This window comes from Carassius auratus, chromosome 4 (genome assembly GCF_003368295.1).
Source record: "Carassius auratus strain Wakin chromosome 4, ASM336829v1, whole genome shotgun sequence".
Taxonomy (NCBI): Eukaryota; Metazoa; Chordata; class Actinopteri; order Cypriniformes; family Cyprinidae; genus Carassius; species Carassius auratus.
The window spans coordinates 13,999,339-14,014,205 of record NC_039246.1 but is presented as its reverse complement, the minus strand read 5'-3'; the positions used below and the strand labels follow the sequence as shown (position 1 = coordinate 14,014,205).

The window sequence follows — 14,867 nt, the reverse complement described above, 5'->3', positions numbered from 1 at the left end:
TTTATTCATGATTCTGCTTGCTTACTTACAAATTATTGTCCTGTTCATTAGATATCAATATTCCAGTAATCATGTAAACAAATCTTTTAAACGAACTCTCAGGATGACACAAATGCTGTAGATTATGCTAAAATAATCTACAAAGAAACTGGCTGTTATGCGTGACTCTTTCACAGTCAAAAATGTTTTTGGTAACAAGAACGCTAAAACAGAAAGGGAAAAAGTGATGGGAGGAAGAGAACAGAGGGTGAGAGGAAGGTAAAGCCGCTGTATCGAGTATCAATCCATCGCTGGGATGCTTTTAGATGCACCTCATTGGCTGGTAATGGGCTGTTCGGGTCCTGGGGTGGATCCTATTACCTCTGTGGTGACCACTCGGCATTAATATACCACCGGGTCGTTTCAGACGGTGTGGAAGACTACTTTTTAGCACCAAATCTCCCTGAAATTGTGTTCTGTTCGAGAGAACATCGCAGAGGCGATGGGAAGGTACTGATCACACTTCAGGAGTGTGAAAATGTCTGGGAAGTCTGGGAAGGAGAATGACGTCTGTCAGCAAACACTTACTAAAGACAGACGTTTAGCATCACACACAGAAGACGAGGAAGAGATGGAGGTAACAAACGCAGAAGACGACAGATAGGGGAAAGTTTTACTGGCAAAGAAACAGAGCTATGAAAACACACCGAACGATGGAAAATAAACAAATCCAGTTTTGCATTTACATTAGCCATCGACCTGAGAGCGAGAGAAGGCTAGAAACAGTGCTCATATGCTCATGAATCCTCAATTATTAGCAAATAAGTAAATGTCAAATATCATCAACATAGCTAAACTATATAAAATATAGTTTATTAAAATGAAAACCATATAAAAAATGAATTCTCAAATGTAAAAAAAAAACTATACCTCTCAGATCTGAAATTATTGAGCTTTTTTGCTTACATTTCATAATTTTCATTATATCAATAATAATAAAACTATATTTAATTCTCAAAAATAACTAATTACTAAATAAATCTGAGAGGAACATATATACATATATTTTCCGTATTTTAGGGGAATCATGCGATCATGGCAAACCCCGCTGACATTTTCATCAGAACATGAACAAATTTAGTTTTCTGTTGCTGTATTTACACACGGGTCTTGAGACTGGGTCACAATGGCATGAGACGGGACTTTCCATTAAGAAGATGTCCTGATACACACACACACACACACACACACACACAGCTGTAAACTGACAGAGACCTGCTTTCTGAACAGTTTGATAATGCTTTGACTGAACATCCGCCGATTAACCACTGGCACAGATTAGCCAACATCTGTCTCATGTTCAGCAGTCACAACACAAACACACACACACACACTATTCAAATGCTGTTACTATAGTAAAACTCCAGCGTCTAAAGTTGCAAACATTACCGCAGCCCACAACTGATCAGAGATCAGTAACGGTTCATCACAAATCACACGACACTCCCGTCTGCACGTCTACAGGCCAACAAATCACACAAGATCCCATAAGACACTCATATATCAGCTCTGAACGCCGTCTACACCCAGCCATCCATCATCTGTCTGGATTTATCACAAGTAACAGAGACACGGAGCGCTAGCCTACCATGAGCGAGCCGGAGCAGAGATCTCTCTCACACACACACACACACACACACACACACAAACACAGACGAATCTCTCGGCTCTCCCACATGCTCCTCCATTTCACACGGTGCTCCTCCCTGCTTCTCTTCCCTCTCTGTTGATCATTAGATGATCGTCTGAGTTTCTCACAGCTGGTCAGTCAGTGAGTGAACTGGACACACACACACACACACACACACACACACACACACACACACACACACACACACACACACACACACACCTTTACCTAGCTATCTTAAATAAATCACATACAACACCCTTGGCACTTAGCATAAATCAGGTCTGAACTGTAGGACTAAATCAACTGTTCAGATTCAGAGAAAACGGTGTGAAACAATGGTATTAAATCCCGAAATTCACAATTTCTTCTTTTTCTTTTCTCTTTGACATGAAATATTAAGTCAAAGAGATTTTAAGTAAATATTTATTAACACAATCACATCAGTTATTGGTTACATAACATGCAAGGAAAAAAATTAATACATTTCATCTTAAAATAAATTACTTTAATTATTAGCTTTTCATCTCAAAATGTTAAAATTTATGCTATTCGCATTATGTTGCAAAAAAATGCATTAAACTAATCAAAAGTGAAAGTAAAGACATTTATTCATGTTACAGATCTTTTTAGCTTTCTATTCATCAAAGAATCGTGAAAAATCAAATGTATCACTGTTTTCAACACTGATAATAATCAGAAATGTTTCTTTAGCAGCAAATCAGAATATTAGACTGATTTCTGAAGATCATGTGACACTGAAGACTGAAAATTCAGCTTTTTATCACAGGAATAAATTACATTTTGCAATATAATCACATATTAAACTGCTATTTTAAATTGTAATAATATTTCAAAATTTTACTGTTTTTACTGGATAAAAAATTACTTTTGAACCGATGTTTCTGAATGGTTCAGTTATGACATTACTGTGTACTTTCTACCACAATGCCAAACTACATCTGACACGACGCACAAAGCTGACGAAACAATGTTTTTTTCAACAAAATATGCTCTTGACAGCATTTATTTTCAAGATTTTATTCATTAATAAAATGCTTCCATATTTACACACCACCCTGAGCTGATATCTGGATAATTATCCCAACCCATCATGACTCATTTCCAGTTTCCATCGTCAGTGTATTAACAATTCATCATTCAGCCATTCGAAAACAAACTATTAGCTATAAACCACTTCATGAGTCAAACACAGAGCATAAATAACTGTGCGTTAAATAAACACATACGATCTGAACTAATTCACAATGCGGCTTCACTTTATATAAGCACTCATTAGTGAAACTACGGAGATACTGACAGATTATAAATAGCAGAAGACCCTAAACTTCAGTATCTGTATTTACACATTAATGGGAAAACAAATTAATTCACATAAATGTGAGACTTTTTGAAGTGCGTTTGAGTGAACGTCTTGGTCTCTCTGCTGAATTTCCAAATAAAGTCACATTTGCACTGGTGTTTGTGCATCTGTATTTAGTCAAACTGACATCTGCTGTCAGATACGAGCCGCTCCGAGTTTGTGTTTATCTGCTTCTGAAGACAGAGGCTTCCTGTCAACTACTGAGTCGAAGTCTTCCTCCATCTGATATAAAGTTATGCTGCGCTCCCTTATCAGTGCACATATAAACCCATCAGAGGTCACAGGGTCACTTTGATGAAACTGAAGACTAGTGAAATGCATTCAGGATCATATGATTTATTTTAATTGCATTTCACATGTTAAGATGCTGTGAATTCACTGTGCAACTAAAGGGAATGTTTACACATTCGATGCAGCGTTTGGCTCAGAACGAAAGTATGAGAAACGATCCTGTAATGAAGGTCTGGCTCTCAGGTCAAGGGTTAGTGATTTATTCAGCAGACGTCATAAACTTGAGGTATTTTTATATCGGCTCATCCCGTCTCTCTGCTCAGATGATATAGAGAGGAACGGTGTGCTTTAAAACTCAGAGCAGTGGAGTAAGAGCAAGTCGATTCTTATTTTCAAACCAATTTAGGAGTCATGGCTAATCAATTACTGTTTTACTGTGTGCGCGCTAACAGTAAAGAGCAGCAGACTGAAGAGAATCGAGGACAACGCAAGAGAAAAGTACAAAAAAAACTCTCAGAATAAGGATGAATTTCAGAAATAAAATTAAAAACTGCTTATTTTTACCCCCAAAATCTTAAGATATTTTTTTCACATTTAAGAATATAAAAAAAAATATTAAACATAAAAAAAATTAAATATGAAAACAACCTCATTAGCATTAGCTCATTAGCATTATATATACTAAATACTATAAAATATACTATATACTAAATACTATAAAAATAAAGACATTTATTAACATGTATGGAAATTAATAAACTTTTCTCTCAAAATTTATATCACCATAATGTAAAAAAAAATTATAATTATTATTACTACAATGTTATATTATATTATAATATATTAATATAATTAATTAATAATATAACATTAATAAATAGTATATTAATAATTATTATTATATTAAAATATACATAAAAAATGAAGCCTATTACTACGATCCTTACCATTTCTGTAACAGTTTAGCATATTTTCTCCCAAAATTCAATAAACAGGAATATATTATTATATTTCATATTTCAAAGTATGTATCATGGTAGTTTATGTGGTATGAATTTAAATAAATGCTGAAGAAATTATTTTAATAACGATACATCAATGTGTATGAACAGAAAAGTTACATTTATTATATTACAGTAATGAGAAAGAGATTTTATTACAGTAATGAGAAATGTGCTGAAATTCATTTTATGTTTTTTCTTTGTGCAAAACAGTGATTTCTACTACTACAATTATTATTAATAATAGATATAAATTATCAATGGTGCATTTCTTTGTAAATAAAACCCACAGTGTATTCTGAGATGCATTCACAGATGACAGAGGATCCACTAAAACACTTATTAAGAAGTGATCAGTGATTAATTAGATGCTATAATTAGTTAATTACCCAATGCAGATGCTTCTAAGGTACAGTTACAACCCACAGCAAACCTGTCTGGCACAGGGACATCCCTCCGATCTGATCTCAGCCTGGCCACGAAAGCTTTTATACAGTGAATACATGATGTTTTCTGAAGCATTTGGAGCCGGAGGAATATGATCTGCATTTTACTGAAATAAACAGAGCAGTAAACACAAACAAAGCCCTCACAGCTCTCGATCCTGCAATGGCTTCAAGGACTCGTGAATAAAGCAAATACTTGTCAACACCTACACAACTCCTGCTCAACAAACAGTTAGGTTAATGAAAGAGAGAGAGAGAGAGCGTGGCTCACAGGTGCATGCTGGGTAACACCTGAGGCTTGTGTGTGATATGATTCACATAACCAGAAGTGCAATACAAACACAAGTGTACAATAGTCAACATTTAATGTGCTTCTTTTTTCATTTGTATTTGTACTGTTATTGCATTAAGTTACTTTTTTTTTGCATTGTGGCATTATTTGAATAACAATTAAGCAATTAAGTCTGATTACTATAATATCAAAAATAGTTTCATAAACAATTTTTTCCCCCTTTATATTATTATTATTATTAGTGTTATATTATTACATTCTTGTAATAGTATTTTTCGTTTTTAAATTAATAGTATTTTTAAATTTTCATATATTAAAGAGTTATTTATAAATATTAAAGAAATATTGTACCATAATTTCTTAATTTTAATTATATTAAATATCAATTATATTATTTAAATAATATATACACACACATATTATTAATACATTGATATTTCATTTAATTATTATCTAGAATTCAAACAATAGAATTACAATTAGTTTTTTTAACACAAGTTTTTAAACCGTAATAAAAAACAAAAACAAGTGTTTAAAAAAAGTTCTTTAACATCATAAAACTTACATCACAGTGCAAAAAAAACTGGCTTAATCTTCTTTCATTTTATTAATAATATTATTTTGTGACAATGAGAAGTATCCCAGCATGCAGCAGTGCTTTGTTCGGTTCGTTATTCACAGGCTCTGACAGCTGAGGTGTGTTTCTGTCTTTTGTAGTCACTAATGGGACACAAAGTGTGTGAGCGAGGTGATTTTTAAGTGTGTTTGGTGTCAGCAGTGTCATTGTGAAGGCTGGTTCAGGTCTGTGTGAGCTCTAATGGCTCATTATATTCACATGAACGTGTGTGTGTGTGTGTGTGTGTGTGAGACGGCTCACCTGAGCTCTCTCAGGATCTCCCTGAGACTCAACACAAGGCTCCATGTTTCTCCAGACGCCGCCGGTCAACGCTGCTCACAGCTCTGCATGTCTGCAGAGACACAAACATATTTACTTCAAACAACCGAGTCACGCTGCATGCTCTCAGACTTATCTATTTGAATTGCATGTAAAACTTCATTTCATGTGGATTACACAATTTTAACAAACTTGTGAAAAAAATGTGTCATATGTAGCAGAAACAGGTAAGATTTCTGCACAGGGATTATTTAACACGCTATAAGAGTTTTTAATAACATTTTGAATTAGTTTCCATATTTGTAATTTCCTTTTTTAAATGTAAAAAAATAAATGTATTTTTTATTTTAATTTAAAATATAGTTCCTATATATAGGTTTTATTAATTTTTATCGATGTTTTAGTGTTAATTATCTTAATACATCAGGTTATACTTAACAAACATAAAAAGTGTTTCTATGGCAATTACACAGAATAAAATTAAATATATAAAATATATGTTTGCAAAATTGATTAAAACGGTCTCTTTATTCGACCATGACGCTGTCAATCAAGCGGCACACACACACACACACACACACACGGACCTGGATTGAGCGCATGGCCTGTCAACGGTTCACACCAAACTTTCATTGGTGGAAACTTCTGATCTATAATTAGCAAAGTAGGTCATTGAGGGGAAAATAAACAAGTGAGAGTGTAGCGTGACAAGGCTCGATTTACACCCTTTAACTGACCTGAGCTCTTCTGGCCTTTATATCCTTTTCATTGTGTGTGTCTACAAATATCATATAATATATAAAATTATATATATATATATACTTATTTATTTATTTTTATTGCACAGCAGGGTTACTATTGTTGGCTAAAACTAATATTATTTAAAAATAATTGATACAAAGCAGAAATAAAATATTAGATGAACAACTTAAATGTATTTCAGTTAGCTGTTAGCTTCTAATTTAGTTCGCTAAAATTACTAACTACTAAATTAAATAAATTAAATAAAAACAATCCTAATAAATAAATAAATGACTAAAATGACAAGAAAGTTAATAAAATTAAGTATTGGATTATAAAAATAAAAGACAGTTAAAAATGAAATAAATAGGAACTATAACAAAAAATAAAACAAATGAAAATTTGAGTAAAACTGAATTAATTTCCTAAAAAACGACTGTAAATTGAACAAAAATGTTAAATGAAAAATATTTAAAAATGTATAAAAAAATAAAAGCCAATTCAAATTGTTACTAAAATAAAATTAACAAAAAAATGAAACAAAAACATATCATTATAAATGTAAAATTACAATTAATAGTATTAAAGGATAAAAATAAAAGCCATTAAAAAAAAAATCTAAAAATGCATAAATTAAATTAATAATTAGTAAAATAAAACTGAAAATAACAAACTAAGATTTTACAAACTAAGCAAAAAAATTTACAAAAAATAAATAAATGCGAAGTACTAAAAAACATAAAAATACAAGCCAATTTAAAATATGAATGTTAATTATAGCAGTATTTGAACACTAAAATAACACAGATCTAGGGCATTTCCCGTCTCACACCATGTGAAATAGTTTGAGCTATTCACGGCTCACTGACTAGTTCAACACACTGTGTGTGTGACTTCTGGAGTGGCCTTGTCACATTAACACACCAGTGGGACGCAAAAAACAACCAGAGGCACACAACCATGACACGCTTCCAAAACTACATTCATACCTGTTGAATCTGAATGACACACAACATCAGGCTCGGGATATCACACCAATATCACATCCACCAGAGATAATGGTCCACAAACACACAAACACACACACACCGATTATGATTTTTCATGGCCGATTCCGATTTCCGATTTTTTTTTATTTATTTTTTATCTTTAAGCAACAAACAAGAAAGAAGGAAAGTGTGCATAAACAAGATGTTTATTTGGTATTTAATAGGCCAAACTAGCTTTTGGCTAGTGAAAACAATAACTGCAACAATCTGAAATTAACAGCTACATTACAGACATCAGCATTTAGCTTTTGTTTTTGAATTGGGTTATTAAATTTAAAGATTATCTGTAACCATGTGAAATTAAAGGCAATAACTGCATAGTTCTACAATCCAAACAACACAATCAACACACATTCAATAAGATGTTTCTTGATCAGCATTCAGTATTTTAGTTTTTAAATTTGGTTTTAAATAAAAAAAGATCTTTACCAGTGTCTTTATTTACAGACTAAATAAAAGTATGCTATATAAACAGATTATTCCAAAATGTTAAAATCAAATAATGTTGGTGCGAATAAAACAAAGATGCAAAGGGTTTTCATTCATCCAATAAAATAAAAAAATTAGGGTAATGATTCACATCTAGATTTTTTTCACTTGAGCCAATGAAAAATAAATTATTATTCTCTCAAGTAAAAAAAATATAGATGTGAATCATTACCCAAAATTTTTTTAATTGGATGAATGAAACACTTTTTCCTCAGTGTGCTACAGCAGGTGATTTTTAAATCAAATTAAGTCGATGTAATTTTAAGGTAAAATAAAAATAAATCAACTGTCGTTTACTTCTGGCTTTTCAAACGTGTACGCAAGTTCCACTTTACAAAAAAAAAAAAAAGTTTTGTCACAGTTTAGTCCGTTTCGTTTCTCATCCAACACGTGAGAAATTGATCTGAACATCTCTTCACGGTCTACTCGTGTTCAGGGCTCGGACCGGCACAGTATACGCTCACGCAGCTTTAGTGCGTGCAGAAAAGGGACTCTTATTTGTTCGCCAGTACACCAACGGCTGTTTGCTTCCTGCTATCTGTGCCTCAGACATGTAGCTCTGCATTTCCAGTGCTGATCGGCTGCCCGTGTCCTGTGCACAGATTTCGAAATACTTCCACACAAATGACATAGCGAACGATTACGATGTAGTCTGTGCACGCGGCCGCACTTCCGGAAAAATCGGCCTAAAGAAGACCAAAAACCGGCCGATTGCCGATCGCGTATTTTAACAAAAACCGGCCGGTTCCGATTTATGGCCGGTCAACCGGTGCATCCCTACTGCAGACCAAAGGGAACGGTAAGAGTTGCAGGCGCAACATCAAAAGAACACTTCAATGCGTTCAGTGAAACACAAAGAGCTGCAGGTGAAGGCTGTGGAGGGTTGTGCTGGTCTGGGAACAGCGATTGAAGACGTAGGTGGTCCAGACGAAAGGAGAGGAGAGGAATATTTAGCTCTCTAAACGCCCCTCTGTTTATTTAACACATATTCTGTTCGTTTAACATGCTAATTTACCACATTTCAGTCACTGAAAAGTAGACTTCAGATTTTTTTTTTTTATGCATGTGGCGGGTAGTTAAAAATAATCAAGGCATTTTATAAAATATATATATGCACACACACACACACAAAAACTACACAACACACAACTACACAAAAATTATATATATATTATATTATATTTGTAGACACACACAATGATAAGGATAACATACAATGCCATTTTTATTTTAAATATTTTAGTTTTAATTTGATTTATTTTATATGTATTCAAAATGTAATGTATATTTTTTAATATATATAATTAAAAGCAACAGCCACTGAAATGTTAAATACAGTAAAATGTAGTTAGAAATAATCAAAGGATGTTTCCACATCAGTTTTCATAAAGCGAACTGAAGGGAGATATTTTAATAATTTATTTTAAATGTATCAGTATAACAGTGTATTGCAATAAACAATAAAATTTAGTTCTATACATCTTTCCAAAAACATGTAAAAATCACATGTAACTAAAAAATGCCACAGACATTCATGAAAACTTTGTTATAACGTATAAAACAATTCTAAATGAACTGATTCATGAAAATGAATTAAACTTCCCAAATCATATCAGAGTTAGAGAAACTCCTAAATTAACATAAAGTCACTCCACATTATAATTCTGAGCTCTTTTCTAACTATAAATAGCTATTCGAAACACCTGGTAGACAAAGAAAGCGTCCCAGGAGTCTGTTTCTTCCTATTGATCCATCAAAAGACATTTAGTCTTGATTTGAGGTATTGACTCCCTGTCAGTGTAGAAATAACATCATTACACGTGAAGGATTAGCTGGTTTCAGTCGGCGGTGGATTCGACTGATTTCCACTGGTTTGTGTGAACAAGGCTTTAAAAACACAATAAATTAATTCCAGGCTTCAAGATCAAACCACAAAAGAGGAAGAAAGGGAATCAAGGTACTAAAACTGGAAATGGAAAATCTGTTAGTAGAAGTAAAACCACAATGGGCCAAACAAACCAGAAGAGCAGCATCAAACCAACTCCTAAATTATTTTTGTGACTTCACAGTGAATAATAAAGCCAAAAGCCTTCTGTAAGTTTCCTGTGACCGTCAACACTGCCACCTACACGCTAACATACAGTCTGTGAGAACATACGTGACAAACTCATGAGACACGTCAAATCTGGGAGAGAATCTGTCCGACTCTCCACCACGGAGGAGAACAAAAACACATTGAGGTAGCCGGTCTAATTTGATTCAATCTGCATGACCCAGTTTCTCTACAGCTGGAGGCTTTGGTCTCTTTCAGGACGGTAATGCTTTATTTCAGAGATAGAGTACGGTTTGCATCCACGTTTATCATGATCTTCAGAACCCTAAATACTTGAAATTAGATTTCAGACATATAAAGCGGAAAAAAATTTCATTATAATCATATTCTACTGCATTTACTGGATAAAAATAGGCATGTGCCCTGAAATGCAAGATGAATCATCTGCTCAAAGTGATTTTTTGGGAGTAAATTACAATATGGATGGCTTTGAAGTGAACAGATATGAACTAAAACCCACAACAACTCTTAAAAAGTAAATGTACAAAAAATGTGGCTGCATGATAAATTGAAAAAGAACTGATATTTCAATATAAATTATATTTAGATATTATTTTAGTATCTTTGAGATACTATTTTTGTTTTTAATAATATAATCAGTGTTTATTTTTAGACCTTCTCTTTTATTTTGAATGTTTTAGTCATTTTGTTGTACAGTTCATGTTTAGTAGTTTTTTTTTGTACAACACACTTAAATTAAACTGAAATCAGTATATAATTTATATTTATATTTTAAGATATGTTGGTTTAATTAAAATAGAGATACTAATATTGTTTTTAATTTAATTTTAGTTTTAGTAATTTTGTTGTTTTTGAAATCTTTTATTTATTTATTTTTCTGTTATATATGTATGTATATATATATATATAAACACACACACACACACACACACACACACAACACACAACTACACAAAAATTATATACATATTATTTTATATATTATATTATATTTGTAGACACACACAATGATAATGGTAACATACAAAGCCATTTTTATTTTAAATATTTTAGTTTTAATTTGATATATTTTATATGTACTTAAAATGTAATATTTTTTTAAAATTTTGAAATCTTTTATTTATTTATTTTTCTGTTTAGTTTAGTTATTTTTTAATGGTTTTACATTTTACTTTCGGTTTAAGTTAACTATAACAACCCTGATATAGAAATATCGTTTTCATTTGAGATTTAAATGTCATACTACAGTTCAAAACACATATGCAAAAATAATTGCAATTTTTTTAATATGTTATGTTTTCTTGCATGCTATGTGAATATCAAATAGCATCAGAAAACTGTGAACATGCAACTATTCTTAAATTGTTAAAAATATTAACTTAAAATGCAGTTAAAATACAATTAAAGTGCTTGATTATTTCAGTGATAGACATTTTAATAAGTCTCCCATCTCTACAATCCACTGTTGTGTTGTTCCTCTCAGAATGAGCGTGTGTCAGTTCCAGATGGCAGCGGAAGATAAATGGTGTGTTTTTCAGTAAAAATATATTCTTTTCACGCGTCTCTACACACACTGCCTTGTGAGCTCGAGCGACTCATCTACCCCACCGAGACATTGATCAAACCGTCTCGTATCATCACACACATAGATTCACACAAGCACAGCAGTGAGGAGACACTTCTGCTGTCAGGGTTAGGCAAGGAGGAACTCAAGTGCAGACAGGGAACCACAAAACAAGGGGTTTATTTACAAAAAGGGGAAAAACAAATACCCACGAGGGGGAAAACAACGGCTAGGCCAGAAACAAAACAACTTAACAGGACAGGATAGACATGAAAAAACAAACTCTTAAACACTAACTACAAACAAACACTCACGGTAATACAAAGACTTCTCAAAGGGGGTTACAAGGGTAAACTTCTCACAAGACTGACCAGTAGGAATACATATGTGAAACAATGAACCGACGCAAGACAGAGCACACTAGGAGATCTAAATAGGGGGAACAATCAAGACACGACAGGTGGCACAGATGGGACAATCAAGACACGACTAGGTTAACAAGGGGGGCGGGGCAAGGGAACGAGACAACACAAGCACATGGCCCAAAGACAAGGCCATGCGCTTGTACACAAAACACGGGTCTGTCATGATCCTGCCTCAAGACTAGGAAAAAATCAAGGACACGAGGGCAGAATCATGACAGAACCCCTCCCTTAAGGAGCGGCTTCCAGACGCTCCTCAAGGGAACATCAAACACGGGACACGACTGACATGACAGACTGGGACACAGACACAAACCAACAAGACATGACGAACAACAACAAGGGCAAACATGAATACACAACGGCAGGGTTGGGGTGACAAATCAAAAAAAACAAACAGGGAAGGGGAGGGGGTGGGACCACAAGGTTCATGGGGGACAGACCAGGGCGGGTGGGAGGGGTAGGAATCTTAGGAGGACAGGACGAAGGCTGACGACGGGGGGTACGGGCAGGTCTGGGTGGTGAGGGGCGGGGAGGGGTCTCGGGACAACTGACAGGGGACATGACAGGAGCAGACAAGGGACGCGGGGCAACACTTACGGGACGCGGGGAGACGACATCTACTGGACACGGGGGGACCACAGGACACGGGGGGACATTAACGGGACACGGGGCCACCTCAACAGGACACGGGGAGACAACGGCTGGACACTTGGGACTTCTGGGGACAGGGTCAGGGGACAAGACAGGACTGACGGGGATTTCTAAAATTTGGACAAGACGGGACAAATAATCAGAAAAGGCTTTAGCAGCTAGGATAATAGGCATCTCCTTATGAGATGAGACCGACTGTACAAGAGTCTTTGCTGCAGAGTCGGCCGCGGCTCTCTCCTCCGCTCTCACGACTGCCGACTTGAATACGCTTTCTTCTTTGCCGCCTCGGGCACGCCAGCGCTCACCGCTGCTGGCTCGGGCACGCTCACCGCTGCTGGCTCGGGCACGCCAGCTCTCTCCGCTGCTGGCACGGGAGGAGACAGGGTCACAGGACCGGCAGGCCCCTTCTTCCTCCTCTTCCTCCTCGGGAGCGGTGCAGAGGCTACCGCTGGGTCAGAGGCGGGTTGGGGGAGTTTGGTCTCGGGCAGGGCAGCCTCGGACGCCGAAGACTCTGAAGCTGACTCCCATGAAAACCGTCTCCCTCGCTTGTTGGGGAGACTTAAGGTAGTGGGAGGTGCCTCAGGATCTTGGGAGGGACCTAACTGATCCCCCAGGGTTGCCACGGCCAGGACACGACCCTCTGGGATCGTTGGCAGCTGGGTAGGTGGGGACCTCTGGGGCTCCTCCTCTCGCCCGCTCGCTCCAGAACGACCTCCCCTGGTCCCCCGGAACACCACAAGGCGAGAGCCCTCAAAACAATCTCGCTGGCTGGCTGATGCCATCCAGCATTGCCTCCTGTCTGCTGAGTTCCTTCGTGGTCGGTTCATTCTGTCAGGGTTAGGCAAGGAGGAACTCAAGTGCAGACAGGGAATCACAAAACAAGGGGTTTATTTACAAAAAGGGGAAAAACAAAAACCCACGAGGGGGAAAACAACGGCTAGGCCAGAAACAAAACAACTTAACAGGACAGGATAGACATTAAAAAAAAAACTCTTAAACACTAACTACAAACAAACACTCACGGTAATACAAAGACTTCTCAAAGGGGGTTACAAGGGTAAACTTCTCACAAGACTGACCAGTAGGAATACATATGTGAAACAATGAACCGACGCAAGACAGAGCACACTAGGAGATCTAAATAGGGGTACTAATCAAGACACGACAGGTGGCACAGATGGGACAATCAAGACACGACTAGGTTAACAAGGGGGGCGGGGCAAGGGAACGAGACAACACAAGCACATGGCCCAAAGACAAGGCCATGCGCTTGTACACAAAACACGGGTCTGTCATGATCCTGCCTCAAGACTAGGAAAAAATCAAGGACACGAGGGCAGAATCATGACATCTGCAGCATCACACCCCCCTGAAGACCACTCTAATAAACTTTTTAAGCTCTTTAACGTTTACTAATCGTGCTGTTTTTGGGACTTATAGATTTATATATGACATTGGTTAACCACTTTGAAAAAAGTGAGTTACAGTATTCTTGCTATAAGTTTCTAAATTCGGAATAGGTTTTGATATGTAAATTGTATCATTCATATGTCAATGAGCTATGACATCATAACCATGGTGTGTGTGTTTCATGTATTTATTTTGTTCCTTTTTATACAATTAAATTGTATATATTTTATATACACATGCTCGTTTGTATAATTAAATCTTATTGTATTTCCTTTCTTCTACAACATTTTTTCACACCATTTTTACTCAAATCGATTTTATATATATATATATATATATATATATATATATATATATATATTAGGTGTGTAATGGTACGCAAAAATCACGGTTCGGTACGTACCTCGGTTTTAAAGTCACGGTTCAGTTCATTTTCGGTACAGTAAGGGAAAGAAATGCAAACATTAAACTGCAGGTTGTTTACTATAAACTTTTTTTTTAACAATTTGTTTACACTTTTTTAAAATACATTTTAATAAAATATAT

General features: G+C 35.6%; 1 protein-coding gene across 4 annotated transcripts in view; it reads right to left on the bottom strand.

The window, feature by feature from the left end:
• The window catches only part of LOC113059630 (oxysterol-binding protein-related protein 8-like), a 73,959-nt gene that overhangs the window by 36,623 nt on the left and 22,469 nt on the right, over positions 1 to 14,867 (bottom strand). For all 4 annotated transcript variants that reach the window (XM_026228175.1, XM_026228185.1, XM_026228199.1 and 1 more), the window contains one exon: positions 5,901 to 5,991. In XM_026228175.1, coding sequence (XP_026083960.1) covers positions 5,901 to 5,945 — 45 coding nt within the window. In that variant the 5' untranslated portion in view covers positions 5,946 to 5,991. Of the gene's footprint in view, positions 1 to 5,900; positions 5,992 to 14,867 lie in introns of those variants that run through there.